The sequence below is a fragment of the Odocoileus virginianus genome, chromosome 31, assembly GCF_023699985.2.
Source record: "Odocoileus virginianus isolate 20LAN1187 ecotype Illinois chromosome 31, Ovbor_1.2, whole genome shotgun sequence".
Lineage (NCBI taxonomy): Eukaryota > Metazoa > Chordata > Mammalia > Artiodactyla > Cervidae > Odocoileus > Odocoileus virginianus.
The window spans coordinates 36,737,603-36,757,352 of NC_069704.1; the positions used below are offsets into that span (position 1 = coordinate 36,737,603).

At 42.5% G+C, this 19,750-nt stretch overlaps 1 protein-coding gene and 1 long non-coding RNA gene across 2 annotated transcripts in view; both read right to left on the minus strand.

Annotated features, from left to right (window-relative positions):
- The window catches only part of LOC139032464 (uncharacterized), a 46,095-nt gene that overhangs the window by 6,529 nt on the left and 19,816 nt on the right, over positions 1 to 19,750 (minus strand). The window contains exon 2 of the long non-coding RNA XR_011485016.1: positions 6,154 to 6,292. This is a non-coding gene — a long non-coding RNA (uncharacterized lncRNA). The remainder of the gene's footprint in view (positions 1 to 6,153; positions 6,293 to 19,750) is intronic.
- LOC139032463 (sorbitol dehydrogenase) lies at positions 2,774 to 4,073 on the minus strand. The gene has a single exon (XM_070459641.1). It carries the CDS (start codon positions 3,957 to 3,959, stop codon positions 2,889 to 2,891), a length of 1,071 nt encoding a protein of 356 aa, XP_070315742.1. The 5' UTR covers positions 3,960 to 4,073; the 3' UTR covers positions 2,774 to 2,888.

Sequence of the window (19,750 nt, forward strand, 5' to 3'; positions counted from 1 at the left end):
TACAAAGCAGAAATAGAGACACAGATGTAAACAACACGTGTATGGATACCAAGGAGGAAGGGGGGGATGAACTGGGAGATTGGAATTGACATATATACACTATTGATACTATGTATAAAATAAAATGGATAATTAATAAGAACCTACTGGAAACTACTCAATTTCCGTGGTGAAGGAAATCTAAAAAAGAGGGGCTATAAGTATACTTCACTGTACAGTAGAAGCTAACACAACTACACTCCAGTAAAAATTAACCAACACAATTCTGTAAAGCAATTATCCTTCAATTAAAAATAAATAAATTGAAAATTTTAAAAATTAAAATAGAAAAAAATAATTCAAAAAATAAAGTCAAAATAATACTCCAGAAAGAAGAGTATAAGTATGTGTTTAAATATGACAGGAGAAAGGGAGAGCCAAAAAAGGTGAATACCACTACACATATTTTATTTTACATCCCAGTGCCCAGGTCATATCCAGACTAATTAACTCAGGATGTGTGGACAGGATCCAGGTATTCATATCTTTTTAAAGCTCTTCAGTGTTTTCCTGTGCATCAGTCAGGCAGTTCAGACACTCATTCGTGTCCAACACTTTGCAACCCCAGGGACTGCAGCACTCCAGGTTTCCCTATCCATCACCAACTCTGGGAGGTGCCCAAACTCATGTCAACTGAGTCAGTGATTCCAACTAACCATCTCATCCCCTGTTGTCCCCTCCTCCTCCTTCCTTCAGTCTTTCCAAGCATTAGGGTCTTTCCCAACGAGTCAGTTCTTCCATTAGGTGGCCAAAGTATTGGAATTTCAGCTTCAATATCAGTCCTTCCAATTAATATTCAGGACTCATTTCCCTTGGGATTGCTAGTTTGATCTCCTTGCAGTCCAAGGGACTCTCAAGAGTCTTCTCCAGCACCACAGTTCAAAAGCATCAATTCTTCAGTGCTCAGCTTTCTTTATAGTCCAACTCTCGCATCCATACAGGACTACTGGAAAAACCATAGCTTTGACTAGATGGACCTTTGTTGGCAAAGTATTGTCTCTGCTTTTTAATATGCTGTCTAGGTTGGTCATAACTCTTCTTCCAATGAGCAAGTGTCTTTTAATTTCATGGCTACAGTCACCATCTGCAGTGATTTTGGAGCCAAAAAAAATAAAGTCTGCCACTGTTTCCATTGCTTTCCCATCTATTTGCCATGAAGTGATGGGACCGGATGCCATGATCTTAGTTTTCTGAATGTTGAGTTTTAAGCCAGCATTTTCACTCTACTCTTTAACTTTCATCAAGAGGCTCTTTAGTTCTTCTTCCCTTTCTGCCATAAGGGTGGTGTCATCTGCATATTCGAGGTTATTGATATTTCTCCCAGCAACCTTGATTTCAACTTGTGCTTCATCCAGACCAGCATTTCTCATGATGTACTCTGCATATAAGTTAAATAAGCAGGGTGACAATATACAGCCTTGAAGTACTCCTCTCCTGATTTGGAACCAGACTCTTGTTCCCTGTCCGGTTCTAACTGTTGCTTCTTGACTTGCATACAGATTTCTCAGGAGTCAGGTCAGGTGGTCTGGTGTTCCATCTCTACAAATTTTCCACATTTTGTTGTGATCCACATAGTCAAAGTCTATGACATAGTCAATAAAGCAGAAGTAGATGTTTTTCTAAAACTCTTGTTTTTCTTTTTGGATCATTTCAACCAATGATCCAACAGATGTTGCCAATTTAGTCTCTGGTTCCTCTGCCTTTTCTAAATCCAGCTTGAACATCTGGAAGTTCACGGTTCATGTACTGTTGAAGCCTGTCTTGGAGAATTTTGAGCATTACTTTTAGCATGTGAGATGAGTGCAGTTGTGCGGTAGTTTGAACATTCTTTGGCATTGCCTTTCTTTGAGATTGGAATGGAAACTGACCTTTTCCAGTCCTGTGGCCACTGCTGAGTTTTCCAAATTTGCTGGCATATTGAGTTCAGCACATTCACAGCATCATCTTTTAGGATTTGAAAGAGGTCAGTTGGAATTCCATCACCTCCACTAGCTTTGTTCATAGTGATGCTTCCCAAGGCCCACTTGACTTTGCACTCCAGGATGTCTAGCTCTAGGTGAATGATCACACCATCATGGTTATCTGGGTCATTAAGAGCTTTATTGTGTAGTTCTTCTGTGTATTCTTGCCATCTCTTCTTTATATCTTCTGCTTCTGTTAAGTCTATGCTGTTTTTGTCCTTTATTGTGCCCATCTCTGCATGAAATATTTCCTTGGTATCTCTAAGTCTCTCTTTTTTTTTTTTTTTTTTGATTTCACATGAGATTGCAGTTTTATTTGTTTGATTTTTATATGTCCTAGATCCAGGAAAGTGAGTCGCTTATTCTCCTTTTGTCATAAAACCAAATAGCCCTGTTTGGAGGGAGAGGCACTGTGTTCTGAAGTAAAATTATTCACAACCTTTTACTCTCAACCCGGAGCTGCAGATTTTTTGTGAAAATCAGGTTCTGGGCCACTTAAGTCTTGATAAAGTTGTAAATGGTCTCTTCTTACCTGAACTACCATCTCCCATCTGGCCACAGTCACACGAGAAGCAGGAATTCAATAGGCAGATTTCTTTCCTTATTCAACTTCCAGGCACTCCAGGAAGAAGGGGAGTTCCCAGCACTTGCCTGCCAAGCTCTGCTCTATTTGAACTTTGATCAGCATAAACAGGTCATCCTGACTACAAGTTCCCCCAAATTCTTCTTATTTGTGTTTTTAAGGCACAACAACTCCCCAGCGTAAGGCTCTCTGCTTACAATGAATTATTTTAATTATTCTAACTACTCAAAAGAAACTTCCACCATTCCCAGTCAACCACTGAACCCCAACATGCTGAGAGTGGGGACGACAGAGCTCAAGTCACATCATGGATTCTGGTCATTGGGGTCACACTTGATCATGACTTTCAACCCCAAACCCTTTTTGGATGTTTCAAAGGCCTCCAGAGCTTTCTCCAGAGGAAACCGATGGGTGACCAAGGGCTTTACATTCACAGACTTGGATGCAAGCATTGAAATCGCCATCGGCCATGTATTGCAGTATCGAAACACGCCCTTGATGTCCACCTCCCTGGTGGCTGCGTGCACAAGGGGCACACTGGTCATCTCAGAGCCCAGCCCCACCAGCACCAGGGTCCCACCAGAATGAGTGGCGTAGATGCCGGCCTGGATGGAGGTCTCCACCCCTGTGCACTCAATTGTGACTTCTGGCTTGCTGCCCAGCAGGCCTTCCACTTTCTTGGCTATTTCCTGAGGGCTCTCGTTGGAGATCTGGAGGATGAAATCAGCCCCAACTTCCTTGGCTTTAGACAACCGAGAGGCTGACAGATCAGTCACCACCACTTGAGCTGCACCCATTGCCTTGGCTGCAAGCAAACTGACCAGTCCAATTGGCCCAGCTCCACACACAAGGACCTTGTTCCCCAGGGTGACTCCAGCTCGCCGGCAGGCATGGATCCCCACAGACAGTGGCTCAATCAGGGCCCCTTCCTCAAAGGTGACATTGTCAGGAAGCTTGTAGCAGAAGTTAGCATTGTGCTTGTAGAACCGGCAGAGGTTCCCATCATCGGGGGGCGTGGCGCAGAAGAAGATGGTAGGTGACAGATTGTATCGGCCAATCTTGCAGAACTCATCAGTTTCTCGAGGAGCACCAGGCTCGATGGCAACACGATCACCTGGTTGTAGGTGCCTGACCAATGATCCCACTTTTACAACTGTTCCTGAAGCTTCATGCCCCAGCACCATTGGCTTTTTCACAACAAAATCTCCAATTCGACCATGCTGCCAGTAATGGACATCTGAGCCACAAATTCCAACAGAATGCATCTTCAGAAGCACCTCGTTTGGGCCTGGTTCAGGGATAGGATAGTTTTCCAAGCGCAAGTCTCCGGGTCCGTGCACCACCAGGGAGAGGTTCTCGGGCTTGGCCGCCGCCATGTCTGTCGCGCTCTCCCTCTCGGGTCGGGGCCGCAGTCCGCAGCTCGTGAGATGGCTTGGTTGGCGGCCCCTCGGAGGGTTGGGGGTGAGGGCGGGAGGCTGGGCTTTGACTGGGAGCGCCTCTCTAAGTCTCTTGAAGAGATCTCTAGTCTTTACCATTCTATTGTTTTCCTCTGTTTCTTCGTATTAATCACTGAGGGAGGCTCTTTTATCTCTGCTTGATATTATTTGGAACTCTGCATTCAGATAGATATACCTTTCCTTTTCTCCTTTCTTTTCACATCTCTTCTCTTCACAGCTATTTGTAAGGCCTCCTCAGACAACCATTTTGCCTTTTTGCATTTCTTCTTCTTGGGGATGATTTTGATGACCGCCTCCTGTACAATGTTATGAGCCTCCATCCATACTTCTTCAGGCACTCTATCTTACAGATCCAATCCCTTGAATCTATTTGTCACTTCCACTGTATAATCATAAAGGATTTGATTTAAGTCATACCTGAATGGTCTAGTGGTTTTCCCTACTTTCTTCAATTTAAGTCTGAATTTGGCAATAAAGAGTTCATGATCTGAGCCACAGTCAGCTCCCAGTCTTGTTTTTGCTGACTGTATAGAACTTCTCCATCTTTGGCTGCAAAGAATATAATCAATCTGATTTCAGGATTGACCATCTGGTGATGTCCACATGTGGAATCTTCTCTTGTGTTGTTGGAAGAGGATGTTTGCTATGACAGTGTGTTCTCTTGGCAAAACTCTATTAACCTTTGCCCTGCTTCATTCTGTATTCCAAGGCCAAATTTGCCTGTTACTCCAGGTGTTGCTTAACTTCCTACTTTTGCATTCCAGGCCCCTAAAATGAAAAGGACATCTATATTGGGTGTTAGTTCTAGAAGGTCTTATAGGTCTTTGTAGAACCATTCAACTTCAGCTTCTTCAGCGTTACTGGTTGGGGCATAGACTTGGATTACTGTAATATTGAAGGGTTTGCCTTGTAAATGAACAGAGATCATTCTGTCATTCCTGAGATTGCATCCAAGTACTGCATTTCAGACTCTTTTGTTGACTATGATGGCTACTCCATTTCTTCTAAGGGATTCTTGCCCACAGTAGTAGATATAAATGTCATCTGAGTTAAAATCACCCATTCCAGTCCATTTTAGTTCACTGATTCCTAAAATGTCGATGTTCACTCTTGCCATCTCCCATTGGACCACTTCCAATTTGCCTTGATTCATGGACCTAACATTCCAGATTCCTATGCATTATTGTTCTTTATAGCATCGGACTTTACTTCCATCACCAGTCACATCCACAACTGGGTGTTGTTTTTACTTTGGCTCCATCTCTTCATTCTTTCTGGAGTTATTTCTCCACTGATCTCCAGTAGCATATTGGGCACCTACCGACCTGGGGAGTTCATCTTTCATTGTCCTATCTTTTTGCCTTTTCATACTGTTCATGGGGCAAGGCAAGAATACTGAAGTGGTTTGCCATTCCCTTCTCCAGTGGACCACATTTTGTCAGAACTCTCCACCATGACCTGTCCATCTTGGGTGGCCCTACCCGGCATGGCTCATAGTTTCATTGACTTAGACAAGGCTGTGGTCCATGTGATCAGATTGGTAAGTTTTCTGTGATTGTGGTTTTCAGTCTGTCTGCCCTCTGATGGAGAAGGATAAGAGGCTTATGGAAGCTTTCTGATGGGAGAGACTGACTGAGGGGGAAACTGAGTCTTGTTCTTATGGGCAGGGCCATGCTCAGTAAATCTTTAATCAATTTTCTGTTGATGGTAGGACTGTGTTCCCTCCCTGTTGTTTGACCTGAGGCCAAACTATGGTGGAGGTAACGAAGATAATGGCGACCTCCTTCAAAAGGTCCCATGCAGCCACTGCTGCACTCCGTGCCCCCAGCCTGCAGCAGGCCACTACAGACCCAAGCCTACACTGGAGACTCCTGGACACTCACGGGCAAGTCTGGGGTCAGTCTCTTGTGAGGTCACTGCTCCTTTCTCTTGGGACCTGGTGCACACAAGCTTTTGTTTGTGCCCTCCAAGAGTCTGTTTCCTCAGTCCTGCGTAAGTTCTGGTGACTCTATGGTGGGATTAATGGCAACCCTCTCCAAGAGGGCTCATGCCATACCCAGGTCTACTGCACCCAGAGCCCCTGCCTTTACATCAGTCCACTGCTGACCCATACCTCCACAGAAGACACTCGAACACAGCTCTGGCTCAGTCTCTGGGTCCTGGTGTGCACAAGGTTTGAGCCCTTTGAGCATCTCTGGTAGGTAGTACAGAGTTTAAACTGAGTTGTTTGTTGTGCAATTATCAGTTCCAGGCTTAAAGAAAAAAGAACATATTATATGACAAAGACTAAGGAATGTAGAGAAAAAGAAAGATGTTTGTTCTTTCCTCCTCCTTGAGAATTCCAGACCTCTATCTCCTCCTCAGGGGCCCAAGACTTCTTATCAACCTGACTAGGAATTGACTCTCTCATCCCCCCTTTTTCTTTAAGGAGAATTATGTTGCCAAGGGAAAGGGTCGTCTTTTTTTATTCCATAACTACTTCTTGCTGTTGAGGGATGTCACCCCTAAATTGTTGAGGCAAAATATTCTCTTAACCCTCATATTGAGGGTCTCTGATCCAGGAGCCCCAAGTAACAGTTGGAGGAGGTGGTGGCACTGGTAGGCGCTTGAACAACCATTTGTAACCTAAAAGCTTTCAGATGGTTAGGAACAAACCCCATTATACAGTTATAGATGTAAGGCAAAATAGTCATTAAACCAAGTTAAAACATAATCAAGATTAAAAGTTGCATTATGTCCATAATTACATCAGTCCATCTTAAGACTGTTAGATGTCATCAGATCAAGAAGAGGCATCACGTATGATTATTGTTGGTCAAGGTATTCACAGAGTTGTAGAAAGCCCTTTTCTTGAAGTGGAGAAACCCACCATGGGAAGCCTTCAATTGATGAGGAAGTTGAGAAGCTGAAAGTTGAGTCACATAGTTAATTCTAAGGCTTTGGGATCTATGACAATGTCTGTGTGTAAGAAGGGTCTTCCATAGATATATTCAGAGGAGATCGGGCATGTTCAGGGTGGTATGTCCTTAGACCCATAGATATATTCAAAGGGGGACAGTCCTTCCTTTTTAGGAGCAGTCCAAGCCCTCATTAAAGCTATGGGTAGAACGTTAAGCCAACTGTCCTGAGTCTCTTGAGTTAATTTGCGCAGATGTTTCTTAATAATGTCATTAACCTTTTCTACTTTTCCTGAAGATTGGGATCTCCAGGAACAGTGTAAATGACATACTATTCCTAGAGATTTTAACACCCCTTGAGTTACAGTAGTTTTAAAGGCAGAGCCATTGTCACTCTGGAGGCTCCATGGCAGCCCAAACCTGGGAATAATTTCATGGATTAAAATTCTTATAACTTCCTTAGCCTATTCACTATCATGGGGAAAGGCCTTAATCCATCCAGTATAAGTGTCTACCCAGACTTGTAAGCAAGAAAATCCATTTGTTTTTGGCGTATGAATAAAAGCAACCACAGCCTCATTTATTATTCATAAATCTTGAATTAGTCTCCACTCATCACTTGACTTTTTCACACCCAAAATAGGAGTGTTGCATGGACTATTACAGGGAATCAATTGCCCCTGCTCCTTTAAATTTTCAATGATGGGTTTTAACCCTTCCTTAATCTTGGGCTTTAGAGGGTACTGCTTTTGATGTGGAAATAGATGAGGGTCTTTGCATTTGATAAAGACAGGAACAGCATTTTGTGTTTGATCCACAATTTTTCCATCAGCTCACACTTTAGGATTTACATTTTGTTCAATTAATGGGAGAGAAAGAGCAGGCTCCATATTTATGAAAATAGAGACCTGGACCTTGCTCAGTATGTCCCTCCCCAGAAGGAGTGAGGGAGACTCTGTCACAATCAGAAATTCATGAGAAAAGAGCACAGAGTCCCAGTTGCAGCTTAAAGGATGATTGAAATAATAGCATTTGGCTCTTCCTGACAGTCCCATTACAATAGTGAATGGGGAGGAAAGCGGACCAGGGGCTTCAGTGAGGAGAGAGAAATTTGCCCCAGTGTCCAAAAAAATCTACTGATTGGCCCGCCACAGTTATTAATACCCGGGGTTCCTCAGATATAATCAGGATGGGAGCTTCTGTGGAGACCCCCGAGCACATTTAGTCCTGATTGTCTTGAGAGTCCAACCCCTGGGGCCTACACCTCGGAGGGCAGTCTCTTCTCCAGTACAGTCCTTTTCAGACTGGACATGGAGCCAGGGGTGGCTTAGACACCTAACGACAATCCCTCTTGAGATGCCCCTCCTTTCCACAGTAATGACAAGTCCGTTCCTTTTCATTTTTCTCAGGCTGTTTCAGAGAAGATCTAACAGCCATTGTTGGGGCTTCAGTCTTTTGTCTTGTTCTTTTTCCCTCCTCGTATTCTCTAACCTAATATACCATCTGAGCCAGCTATAACAGTTTTTCTAAAGACTGACTTGGTTCAAACACCTGTTTTCATAACTTATGGCAGATATCTGGAGCCGACTTGGTGAGAAATCTATCTTTAAAAATTATTTCTCTCTTATAATTTCAAGATCAACGTCAATAAACTTGTGGAGAGGCTCCCATAGTCTATCTAAGAATTTACCAGGAGTTTCCTTCTCTCCCTGTTCTATGCCAGCCAACTTAGCATAAAGTCTTAGCACTTGTTTGCTGAGTCCTTCAAGAATACAAAGTGACTCTGTTATTGGAACCACTTGGCTCCCAGTAGGAAAGAGGAGGGTTATTTCATGTTCCCTCTTCCCTTGCCTCACATGCAAGCTATTCATCTCCAAAAGTAGTAGCTTCCCCAAAAACTCAAGTTTTCAAGTCAGGAGTCAGTGTCTGTCCCAAGACACACATTCTATCTTTCCAAGTAAGTTCGTAAAGTAAAGTTAGTCCCGTAAAGCCTTCCATGTACCTTTTGGATCCTCTAAATAGTCTCGACCACAATTGGGACTGTTTGAAATTCTAGCTAGACTGAGGCAACTCATCCTAGATGGGTGCCCTGGTTTTCAGCCTGTTTAGTTGGGAGCCGCAGATACAGGGGCAAAGTAAGAGGACAGGAGGGAGCTGAAGGTTTCACACTCAAATCTGTACCCTTAGGACGTAAGTCTGACATGTCTCACAGAGATGCAAAGAGCAACACTCCTGTCACTTCTACCCATTTCCCTTTTTTTCTACAGAACAAGCCTAGTTGTGAAACAGTAATAATTGAGACGTTTCAACCAGCCAGGGTTCCCCATCTTCCAAAGGATACTGTGGCCATTCAGTATCACAGAAGAAGATGAGGCGTACCTTTTTAATTTCTGGGGGTCTAACTTGTCCCAGTTTTTTTTTTTAAATACATTTTAAAGAAGTGGTTCTGGAACGGTTAGCTCCCATCTGTAAGAGAGAAAAAAGCGGCATCCACAACCATGGCTTTTTTCCAATGGAAGCATCCTTCCCTGCTCAAGATGGAAGTGTAGACAGACTTTACACTGAAGCTTTCCTTCCCTGGTTGGACTAAGTCTGTCCCTTACAGACGCAGGTGTCTTACTCGTGCCTCCTGGCTCTACCACTGACTCGGGCGTGGATGCACCAGGGGTCGACCTGATGGCATCCCAGACTTATTTTGTTCCTTACCACCAAGATCTTTGATTTGCCCTTTTCTCTGATGCCACCCGGGGTGGAGCAGAGCAGCTTTTGGGAATGTTTCCCAAGTTGGTACTACTAGGGGAAACATCCATCTTACATGTGCCTGTGTACATTCACGAGTACAGTCCTGACCACAGTAGAAATGGTGAGTCACAAAGGGATGAACCACAACCGAGATGTCCCTTTGAGTGTCACCACACCAATATAGCAAAAGAGGTGGTGGGGGGTTGGCCAGCGAGGAAAAAGTAAATTTTGTCCTTTCAGCTCATCCCCACAGATTCCACAAAAGGAACACCTAGGACATTGAGACAAAATCCACCAGAGAGCCTCTTCTTGTCCGCTGAAAGCTAGCACTGCTTCCAGCCTGACCAGATCCTGAAATTCCCAATCTGTGTCCTCAAAAACGTTATGGTCACCAGCAATACTTCTCTCCACAGAGATCGGAGGCACAGCCATGACGAAGATTCACTTTCAGGTCCCTGGCCCTTGAGGCGGGTAGCCAAGAGAGTGACCTCTAGCCTGAGAGATGTTCCTGGAGTTAGAGCTCCACCTCACTCCCAAATGTGCTGTTGTAACTTTTGGCTCCTAGCAAGGCTACGTGCTTCCATACATGGAGTCTAAGTAAAAGTACATAGTATAAAAACCATATGATTATCTCAATAGATGCAGAAAAGGCCTTTGACAAAATTCAACATCCATTTATGATTAAAACTCTCCAGAAAGCAGGAATAGAAGGAACATACCTCAACATAATAAAAGCTATATATGACAAACCCACAGCAAGCATCACCCTCAATGGTGAAAAATTGAAAGCATTTCCCCTGAAATCAGGAACAAGACAAGGGTGCCCACTCTCACCATTACTATTCAACATAGTTTTGGAAGTGTTGGCCACAGCAATAAGGGCAGAAAAAGAAGTAAAAGGAATCCAGATAGGAAAAGAAGAAGTGAAACTCTCTCTGTTTGCAGATGACATGATCCTCTACATAGCAAACCCTAAAGACTCTACCAGAAAATTACTAGAGCTAATCAACGAATACAGTAAAGTTGCAGGATATAAAATTAACACACAGAAATCTCTTGCATTCCTACACACTAACAATGAGAAAACAGAAAGAGAAATTAAGGAAACAATACCATTCACCATTGCAACAAAAAGAATAAAATACTTAGGAGTATATCTACCTAAAGAAACAAAAGACCTATACATAGAAAACTATAAAACACTGATGAAAGAAATCAAAGAGGACACAAACAGATGGAGAAATATACTGTGTTCATGGATTGGAAGAATCAATATTGTCAAAATGGCTAGACTACCCCAAAGCAATCTATAGATTCAATGCAATACCTATCAAACTACCAACGGTATTTTTCACAGAACTAGAACAAATAATTTCACAATTTGTATGGAAACACAAAAAACCTCGAATAGCCAAAGTAACCTTGAGAAAGAAGAATGGAACTGGAGGAATCAATCTGCCTGACTTCAGACTATACTACAAAGCCACAGTCATCAAGACAGTATGGTACTGGCACAAAGACAGAAATATAGATCAATGGAACAGAATAGAAAGCCCAGAGATAAATCCATGAACCTATGGTCACCTTATCTTCGACAAAGGAGGCAAGGATATACAATGGGAAAAAAGATAACCTCTTTAACAAGTGGTGCTGGGAAAACTGGTCAACCACCTGTAAAAGAATGAAACTAGAACACTTTCTAACACCATACACAAAAATAAACTCAAAATGGATTAAAGATCTAAATGTAAGACCAGAAACTATAAAACTCCTAGAGGAGAACATAGGCAAAACACTCTCCGACATAAATCACAGCAGGATCCTCTATGACCCACATCCCAGAATTTCAGAAATAAAAGCAAAAATAAACAAATGGGACCTAATGAAACTTAAAAGCTTTTGCACAACAAAGGAGACTATAAGCAAGGTGAAAAGACAGCCCTCAGATTGGGAGAAAATAATAGCAAACGAAGCAACAGACAAAGGATTAATCTCAAAAATATACAAGCAACTCCTCCAGCTCAACTCCAGAAAAATAAATGACCCAATCAAAAAATGGGCCAAAGAACTCAACAGACATTTCTCCAAGGAAGACATACAGATGGCTAACAAACACATGAAAAGATGCTCAACATCACTCATTATCAGAGAAATGCAAATCAAAACCACAATGAGGTACCATTATACGCCAGTCAGGATGGCTGCTATCCAAAAGTCTACAAGCAATAAATGCTGGAGAGGGTGTGGAGAAAAGGGAACCCTCTTACACTGTTGGTGGGAATGCAAATTAGTACAGCCACTATGGAAAACAGTGTGGAGATTTCTTAAAAAGCTGGAAATAGAACTGCCGTATGACCCAACAATCCCACTTCTGGGCATACACACCAAGGAAACCAGATCTCAAAGAGACACATGCACCCCAGTGTTCATCGCAGCACTGTTTATAATAGCCAGGACATGGAAGCAACCCAGATGCCCATCAGCAGACGAATGGATGAGGAAGCTGTGGTACATATACACCATGGAATATTACTCAGCCATTAAAAAGAATTCATTTGAATCAGTTGTAATGAGATGGATGAAACTGGAGCCCATTATACAGAGCGAAGTAAGCCAGAAAGATAAAGACCATTACAGTATACTAACACATATATATGGACTTTAGAAAGATGGTAACGATAACCCTATATGCAAAACAGAAAAAGAGACTCAGATGTATGGAACAGACTTGTGGACTCTGGGAGAAGGCGAGGGTGGGATGTTTCAGGAGAACAGCATTGAAACATGTATATTATCTAGGGTGAAACAGATCACCAGCCTAGGTTGGGTGCATGAGACAAGTGCTCGGGCCTGGTGCACTGGGAAGACCCAGAGGGATCGGGTGGAGAGGGAGGTGGGAGGGGGGACTGGGATGGGGAGTACATGTAAATCCATGGCTAATTCATATCAATGTATAACAAAAACTACTGTAATGATGTAAAGTAATTAGCCTCCAACTAATAAAAAATAAAAAAAAAACAAAACATGAAAAGATGCTCAACATCACGCATTATCAGAGAAATGCAAATAAAAACCACAATGAGGTACCATTACACGCCAGTCAGAATGGCTGCTATCTAAAAGTCTACAAGCAATAAATGCTGGAGAGGGTGTGGAGAAAAGGGAACCCTCTTACACTGTTGGTGGGAATGCAAACTAGTACAGCCACTATGGAGAACAGTGTGGAGATTCCTTAAAAAACTGGAAATAGAACTGCCATATGACCCAGCAATCCCACTTCTGGGCATATACACCGAGGAAACCAGATCTGAAAGAGACACGTGTACCCCAAAGTTCATCGCAGCACTGTTTATAATAGCCAGGACATGGAAGCAACCTAAATGCCCATCAGCAGACGAATGGATGAGGAAGCTGTGGTACATATACACCATGGAATATTACTCAGCCATTAAAAAGAATGCATTTGAATCAGTTCTAATGAGATGGATGAAACTGGAGCCCATTATACAGAGCGAAGTAAGCCAGAAAGATAAAGACCATTACAGTATACTAACACATATATATGGAATTTAGAAAGATGGTAACGATAACCCTATATGCAAAACAGAAAAAGAGACTCAGATGTATAGAACAGACTTGTGGACTCTGTGGGAGAAGGCGAGGGTGGGATGTTTCAAGAGAACAGCATCAAAACATGTATATTATCTAGGGTGAAACAGATCACCAGCCCAGGTTGGGTGCATGAGACAAGTGCTCGGGCCTGGTGCACTGGGAAGACCCAGAGGGATCAGGTGGAGTGGGAGGTGGGAGGGGAGACCGGGATGGGGAATACATGTAAATCCATGGCTAATTCATTTCAATATATGACAAAAACCAGTGCAATGTTGTAAAGTAATTAGCCTCCAACTAATAAAAATAAATGAAAAAAAAAAAGTACATAGTAACAGCATGGATCACAAGTCCCTTGAAAGTCTATGATCCAACAGATTAGGTTAGTAGTTCTAATTCTCTAAGTAATTTCAAAATGGTTAAAGAGACCAGGAAAAGGTGACCGAGAAAGGAAAGTTCGGTCTACACACTTTGCCCATTTCTGGCCACTCCCCTCCCAGGGACGTTGGGTGTCTCCTGACATTGGCAGGTCAGTATAAACCCCCAACAAGGCTCCCATTTTGGGGGCTACCTTCAGTCATTACAAGGCACCACAAAACCGCAGAGCAGGCTCATCACTTGCTTCACGCAGGGCATGTCTTTCATTCACACAAACACGCTGAAGTGTTAGTAAAGTAAAGCATAAAATGTGTATACTGAGAAAGCAGAGAGACTAGAGATCTGAGTGTTCTTACCTTGTCCTGAAGATCCCAGATGAGCTCCCAGGATGATAGCTTATAGTGAACAGTGTCGGATTCATGATCTCCAAAGAAGATTTAGCTATGGGACCAGGGACCAGGCTTGATCACTCGAGAGCTTTTGTGTAGCAGAGTTTTATGAAAGTATGAAAAGGGACAGAGAAAGTTTCTGACACAGACATCAGAAGGGGTACAAAGAGTGCCCCCCTCACTAGTCTAAGCAAGGGACTTATAGACTTTTTTAATTAGTCATTACAATAAGTCAAAAGAATGTCTCAAAGTTGTAAAAATTTTACCAGACCCACTCCCACAATTTCCATTTTAAGGTAACAGGATTAGAACTTAACAATAGAAAGATCTTACCAGACCCATCCCCATAATATACATTCTAAGATAACAGGATTAGTCAGATGGTTTTCAAGAAGGAAAAACTATCCTCAAGGAGGATACATTTTTGTTACATAACTCAGTACAGAGTTTAAACTGAGTTGTTTGTTGTGTAATTATCAGTTCTGGGCTTAAAGAAAAAAAAACATATTATGTGACCAAGAGTAAGGAATGTAGAGAAAAAAAGAAAGATGCTTGTCTTTTCCTCTTTCTTGAAAATTCCAGACACCATCTCCTCCTTGAGAGCCCCAGACCCCTTTCTCTTCCTTGGGGATCCCAGACTTCTTATCAACCTGCCTAGGAATTGACTCTCTCACAGGACCTGCCTGCCTCATGTTTGGGTAGGAGGTAGGTTTGTATTCTCAAAGAGATGCTTTCCCTCCTGGATAGTGCAAATTTCTGCCTCTGGGGTCCCTTCTCAATGCCTAGAAGTCATCCTACAGGACAAAGGTGGGAGCGGGGTCCTGAATTTCTGGGCTGTTCCAAATTCACTGTGGCCCCTTCCCCAACCACAGGACATAAAACAACGTTTAAAAATGGCATATGTGATCTGGAAGGATTCTGTGATGATTCATTTTGTGTCAACTTAACTGGGCCACAGAGCACCCAGACATTACTTTGGGTGTTTCTGTGTGTCTTTGGCTGAGATGAACATTTAAATCAGTAGCCTGCGTTCAGCAAGTTTCCCTCCCTAGTGTGACTTTGAGCAAATTCCAGGAGACAGTGAAGGACAGGGAAGCCTGGCTTGCTGCAGTCCATGGGGGCACAAAGAGTCAGACATGACTGAGCCACTGAGCAACTCCCTAATGTGGGTCCAGTCAGTTGAAGGCCCGAATAGAACGCATAGGCCAACCCTCCCCCAATTAAGAATTCCTCCTGCCTGTCTGTCTTCAAACTGTGACACTGGCTTTCTCCTGCCTTCACACTCAAAGCGAAGCATCAGCTCTTCCTGGATCTCAAGTCTGATGGCATGTTGGCCTGCCATTCTAGAACCACACCAATAGAAACCCTGGTTCTCAAATCTTCAGACTTGGATCAGGATTATACCATTGCCCCTCCTGGGTCTCCATCTGCTGATTAGCCTGCAGATCTTGGGACTTGTCAGCCTCCATAACTGCATGAACCAAGTATGTCTATATACATACATGTGTGGGCTTCCCTGGTGTCTCAGCAGTAAAGAACCTGCCTGCCAATGCATGAGATGTGGGTTTGATCCCTGGGTTGGGAAGATACCCTGGAGGAGGACATGTCAACCCACCCCAATATTCTTGTCTGAAAAATCCCACGAACAAAGGAGCCTGGTGGACTATAGTCCACTGGGTTGCAAAAGAATCTTAGCAACACAACCTAGTGACTAAGACAATAGCAATGTATATGTGTATATGTAAATGCATGTAAGCATACATGTGTCATGTATATGTATGTGTGTATGTGTTTATGTGTATGTATATCTGTGTTTACATATGTTCATATCCTATTCTATTCTGCTTCCCTGGAGAACCCTGACTCTTCAGTTAGTGTTAGCCACTCAGTAGTGTCTAACTCTTTGTAACCCCATGGACTGTAATCTGCCAAGCTCCTCTGTCCGTGGCAAGAATACTGGAGTTGGGTTGCCATTTCCTTTTCCAGGGGATCTTCCTGACCCAGAGATCGAATCCAGGTCTCCTGCATTGCAGGAGGATTCTTTACCATCTGAGTTATGAGGGAAGTCTCATGGCTCATACAGATTTCTTAAAATTCACAACCACTGGCCAGATAAGCCTAAGCTGCACCAGTTTAAAGGTAACAAGAAACCACTAGCCTGGACCTTTCCAGAAAAGCTACAGAAAACTTGTATTCCCTGTCTGCTATGCACTTCTCTTCCAAGGCACCACCTCTGACCCCTAGAATATGGACCCCACTTCCTTGTACTGCCTTACAGACCACTGCCCCAGAAGGGAGAGCACCAAGAAGAGGAAGGAAGGCTTTTCACAGCCTCTTCCTAGAACATGGTAAATAGATTCTTTTTGGAACAAAGTCAAGAAGGTTGGCTCAAGCATATCTTTGATTATTGCTTCCATCTCTACAGTTTCTTCCTTGGGAATACCTGAAGTTCTGAGGTTGGCACTCCTTTTTGTATCTCCATTCCCAGATCATCTGGGTTAAAAGTCCCTGGACTTTTCCTCTGCATCCTGGAAACAGACCATGACATTTGTTCTCCACTTCAGTGCTTCCATTGTTTTCTATCTGTCCCACAGTTTACTGCCTTCAGTGTGGATAGCAATTCAGCTGTTGCATTTTTAATTGCCTTGCAATGGTTCCTTAATTCACCCAACACCCTTCTTGTCTTATCCTCTTATATTTTCATGCAACATGTTCTCCTTTTATAAATTTCTATCCTTTCATCACTGAAGCTATGTCTTCCTGCATCTTGTTATGCAAATGATACCCTAAAACAGTGGCATTCTCAATCTCTGGGAGCTAATGCCTGAGATGAAGCCAAAGTAATAATAACATAAAGTGCACAATAAATTGTAATGTGCTTGAATCATCCCAAAACCATCTCCTTCACCCCCCAATCCATGGGAAAATTGTCTTTAATGAAACTGGTCCCTGGTGCCAAAAGGGTTGGGTACTGCTGCCCTAAAATTTCTTCTACTTCCTGCACTACGTTATATTAGACTTTACTTTCCCTCTAAATATTCAAAAGATGTACCTCTCCTTTTTTTTTTTTGATTATTTTAATTTTATTTTTTTAAATTATGAAAGCATGATAACACACTTACAGGAGAGACTTGGCAATACAGAACAAGGTTACATATAGTTCCACTATATTATGATATATTACAATTATTTTTAAGTAGAAAAATTAATATTTTTAGTTGGAATTTCAATATCAGACTCTCAAAAATTAATAGAATGAACATACAGACAAGTAGAAGGATATAGTAGACCTGAAAAACATTGTGAACCAATTCAACATAATTAAGATTTATACAATTTTCACACAATCAGTTCAGTTCAGTTGCTGAGTCATCCAACTCTTTGTGACCCCAGGGACTGCAGCATGCCAGGCTTCCCTGTTCATCACCAACTCCTAGTGCTTGCTCAAACTCATGTTCTTCGAGTCAGTGATGCCATCCAACCATCTCATCCTCTGTTGTCCCCTTCTCCTCCTGCCTTTAATCTTTCCCAGTATCAGGGTCTTTTCCAATGAGTCAGTTCTTCCTATCAGGTGGCCAAAGTATTGGAGCTTCAGCATCAGTCCTTCCAATGAATATTCAGGACTGATTTCTTTAGGATTGACTGGTTTGATCTCCTGGCAGTCCAAGGGACTCTCAAGAGTCTTCTCCAACATCACAGTTCAAAAGCATCAATTCTTTGGTGCTCAGCTTTCTTAATGGTCCAACTCTCACATCCATACATGACTACTGGATAAGCCATAGCTTTGCCTAGATGGACTTTTGTCAGCAAAGTAATATCTCTGCTTTTTAATATGCTGTCTAGGTTGATCATAGCTTTTCTTCCAAGGAGCAAGTGTCTCTTAATTTCATGGCTGCAATCGCCATCTGCAGTGATTTTGGAGCCCAAGGAAATAAAGACTGTCACTGTTTCCATTGTTTCCCCATCTAATAGTAGGATACAAATTCTGTTCAAGTTCTGTAAACTATAAACTAGGAGACACTGGAACATATCTAGGGACATAAAACAAGGTGCAAAAATCTAACTGTCTAAAGGTACTGAAATCATACAGTTTGTTCTCTTGTCACTGTGGAATTATGTTAGAAATCAATATCAAAAGATATTTGAAAATAACCCACATATTTTCAAATGCAAGGTGACATTTACCAAGAGAGATCTTAGACTTAGCAATTGAAAGTGTCAATAGAGTTAGACTGAAAAAAAAAAAAACCACACACACAGAGGGTGACTGCAGAGTAGAAAGCATTTAAATGAGAAATTAGTATCAGTATCTCCTTTATTTTGTATCTCCTTTATTTTACATTAGTATCTCCTTTATTTTGCAGGATTTCATAAGCCCTGTGAAGAAATGTTTTCTGTTGACCTAGCCAATAAAGAAAAGATAGCCATCTGGACTCAATATTTACGAAAATTCAAGGTGTGTGGACTGTCCTTGGCCCTGAAATCTCTCCACTATAGTGATGACTGAATTTTATTTTCAAATATACAGCTGGAGAGGCAAGTTGATATATTCAGCTTCTGGATCAGTTTTCATGTCCAGAAGCTTTTATCCTGATACAATTTTGTTAAGCTAAAATGTAATCCAATTTTACTTCCAGTACCTAACTCTCTGATGCTGTGAATAGATGAAGCCCATATAAAACTACAATCCCCAGAATGTACTACTATGGGGTTCTTTTAGTCTCTGGCTCCCATGTAGGGTGCTGAATTGTGGGGAGCAGGAGAGGCAGTGTTAAACATCTCGTGATGCAGTGTGACCTTGCCATGTCCTTCCTTCTTCTTTGCACAGGCTGTGGGTGGGGGTAAAACAACAGGTAAATGGGGGATGCTGCTGCTGCTGCTAAGGGTGCCTCTAAAAACAGCAGCCACCCAATATAACGTTTTGTCATTTTTCCTTCTATCAACTAGATCAGGGGTCCCCAACTCCCAGGCCATAGACTGGTACCAGCCCCTGTTAGGAACTGGGATAAACAGCAGGAGGTGAGCGGTGGGTGAGCAAGCAAAGCTTCACCTGTATTTACAGCTATTCCCCATTGCTCACATTGCTGCCTGAGCTCCACTTCCTGTCAGATCAGTGGCAGTGTTAGATTCTCGCAAGAGCAAGAATCCTACTGCACGGGAATCATCCCAAAACCATACCCGCAGCCCCAGTCTGTGGAAAAACTGTCTTCCACAGAACCAATCCCTGGTGCCAAAAAGGTTGGGGATCACTGTACTAGATCATAAACATCCACTCTGAGTTTGGCACTCATGCGGATGATAAGGCTGCAATAGAGAAAAAGAGCTCTCCTTTCATGGAGTGTACAGTCTAGTGCGTGTAGAGTAAAGAAATTTATCAGCTGGGCCTGTGCCAGGAAGAGCATCAGTAGGGTGAGAGGGCAGAAAGGGATGAGGGGCTCAAGGACTTAGGGAAGACATTTCATAAATTTATCTTTGTCAGTCTTTTCCTCCAAAATAAATACTACATAGAATCCCAGTAACAATATTAGACACAATCCAAAAATACAAAACATCTAGTTAATATGGACTACTCAGCTTCCTCTTGGCCAGCCCTGGGTCTCCATGGTATGCCCACACTTTTAATATTTTGGTGTTATTTTTTGATTTTTGAAATGATCAATAGCAATTCAGAATGGACCTAATTCCTAAAGTGAAT

Coding starts and splice junctions, on each gene's coding strand:
- LOC139032463 (XM_070459641.1), bottom strand. CDS start 3,959: ATGGCGGCGGCCAAGCCCGAGAACCTCTCCCTGGTGGTGCACGGACCC.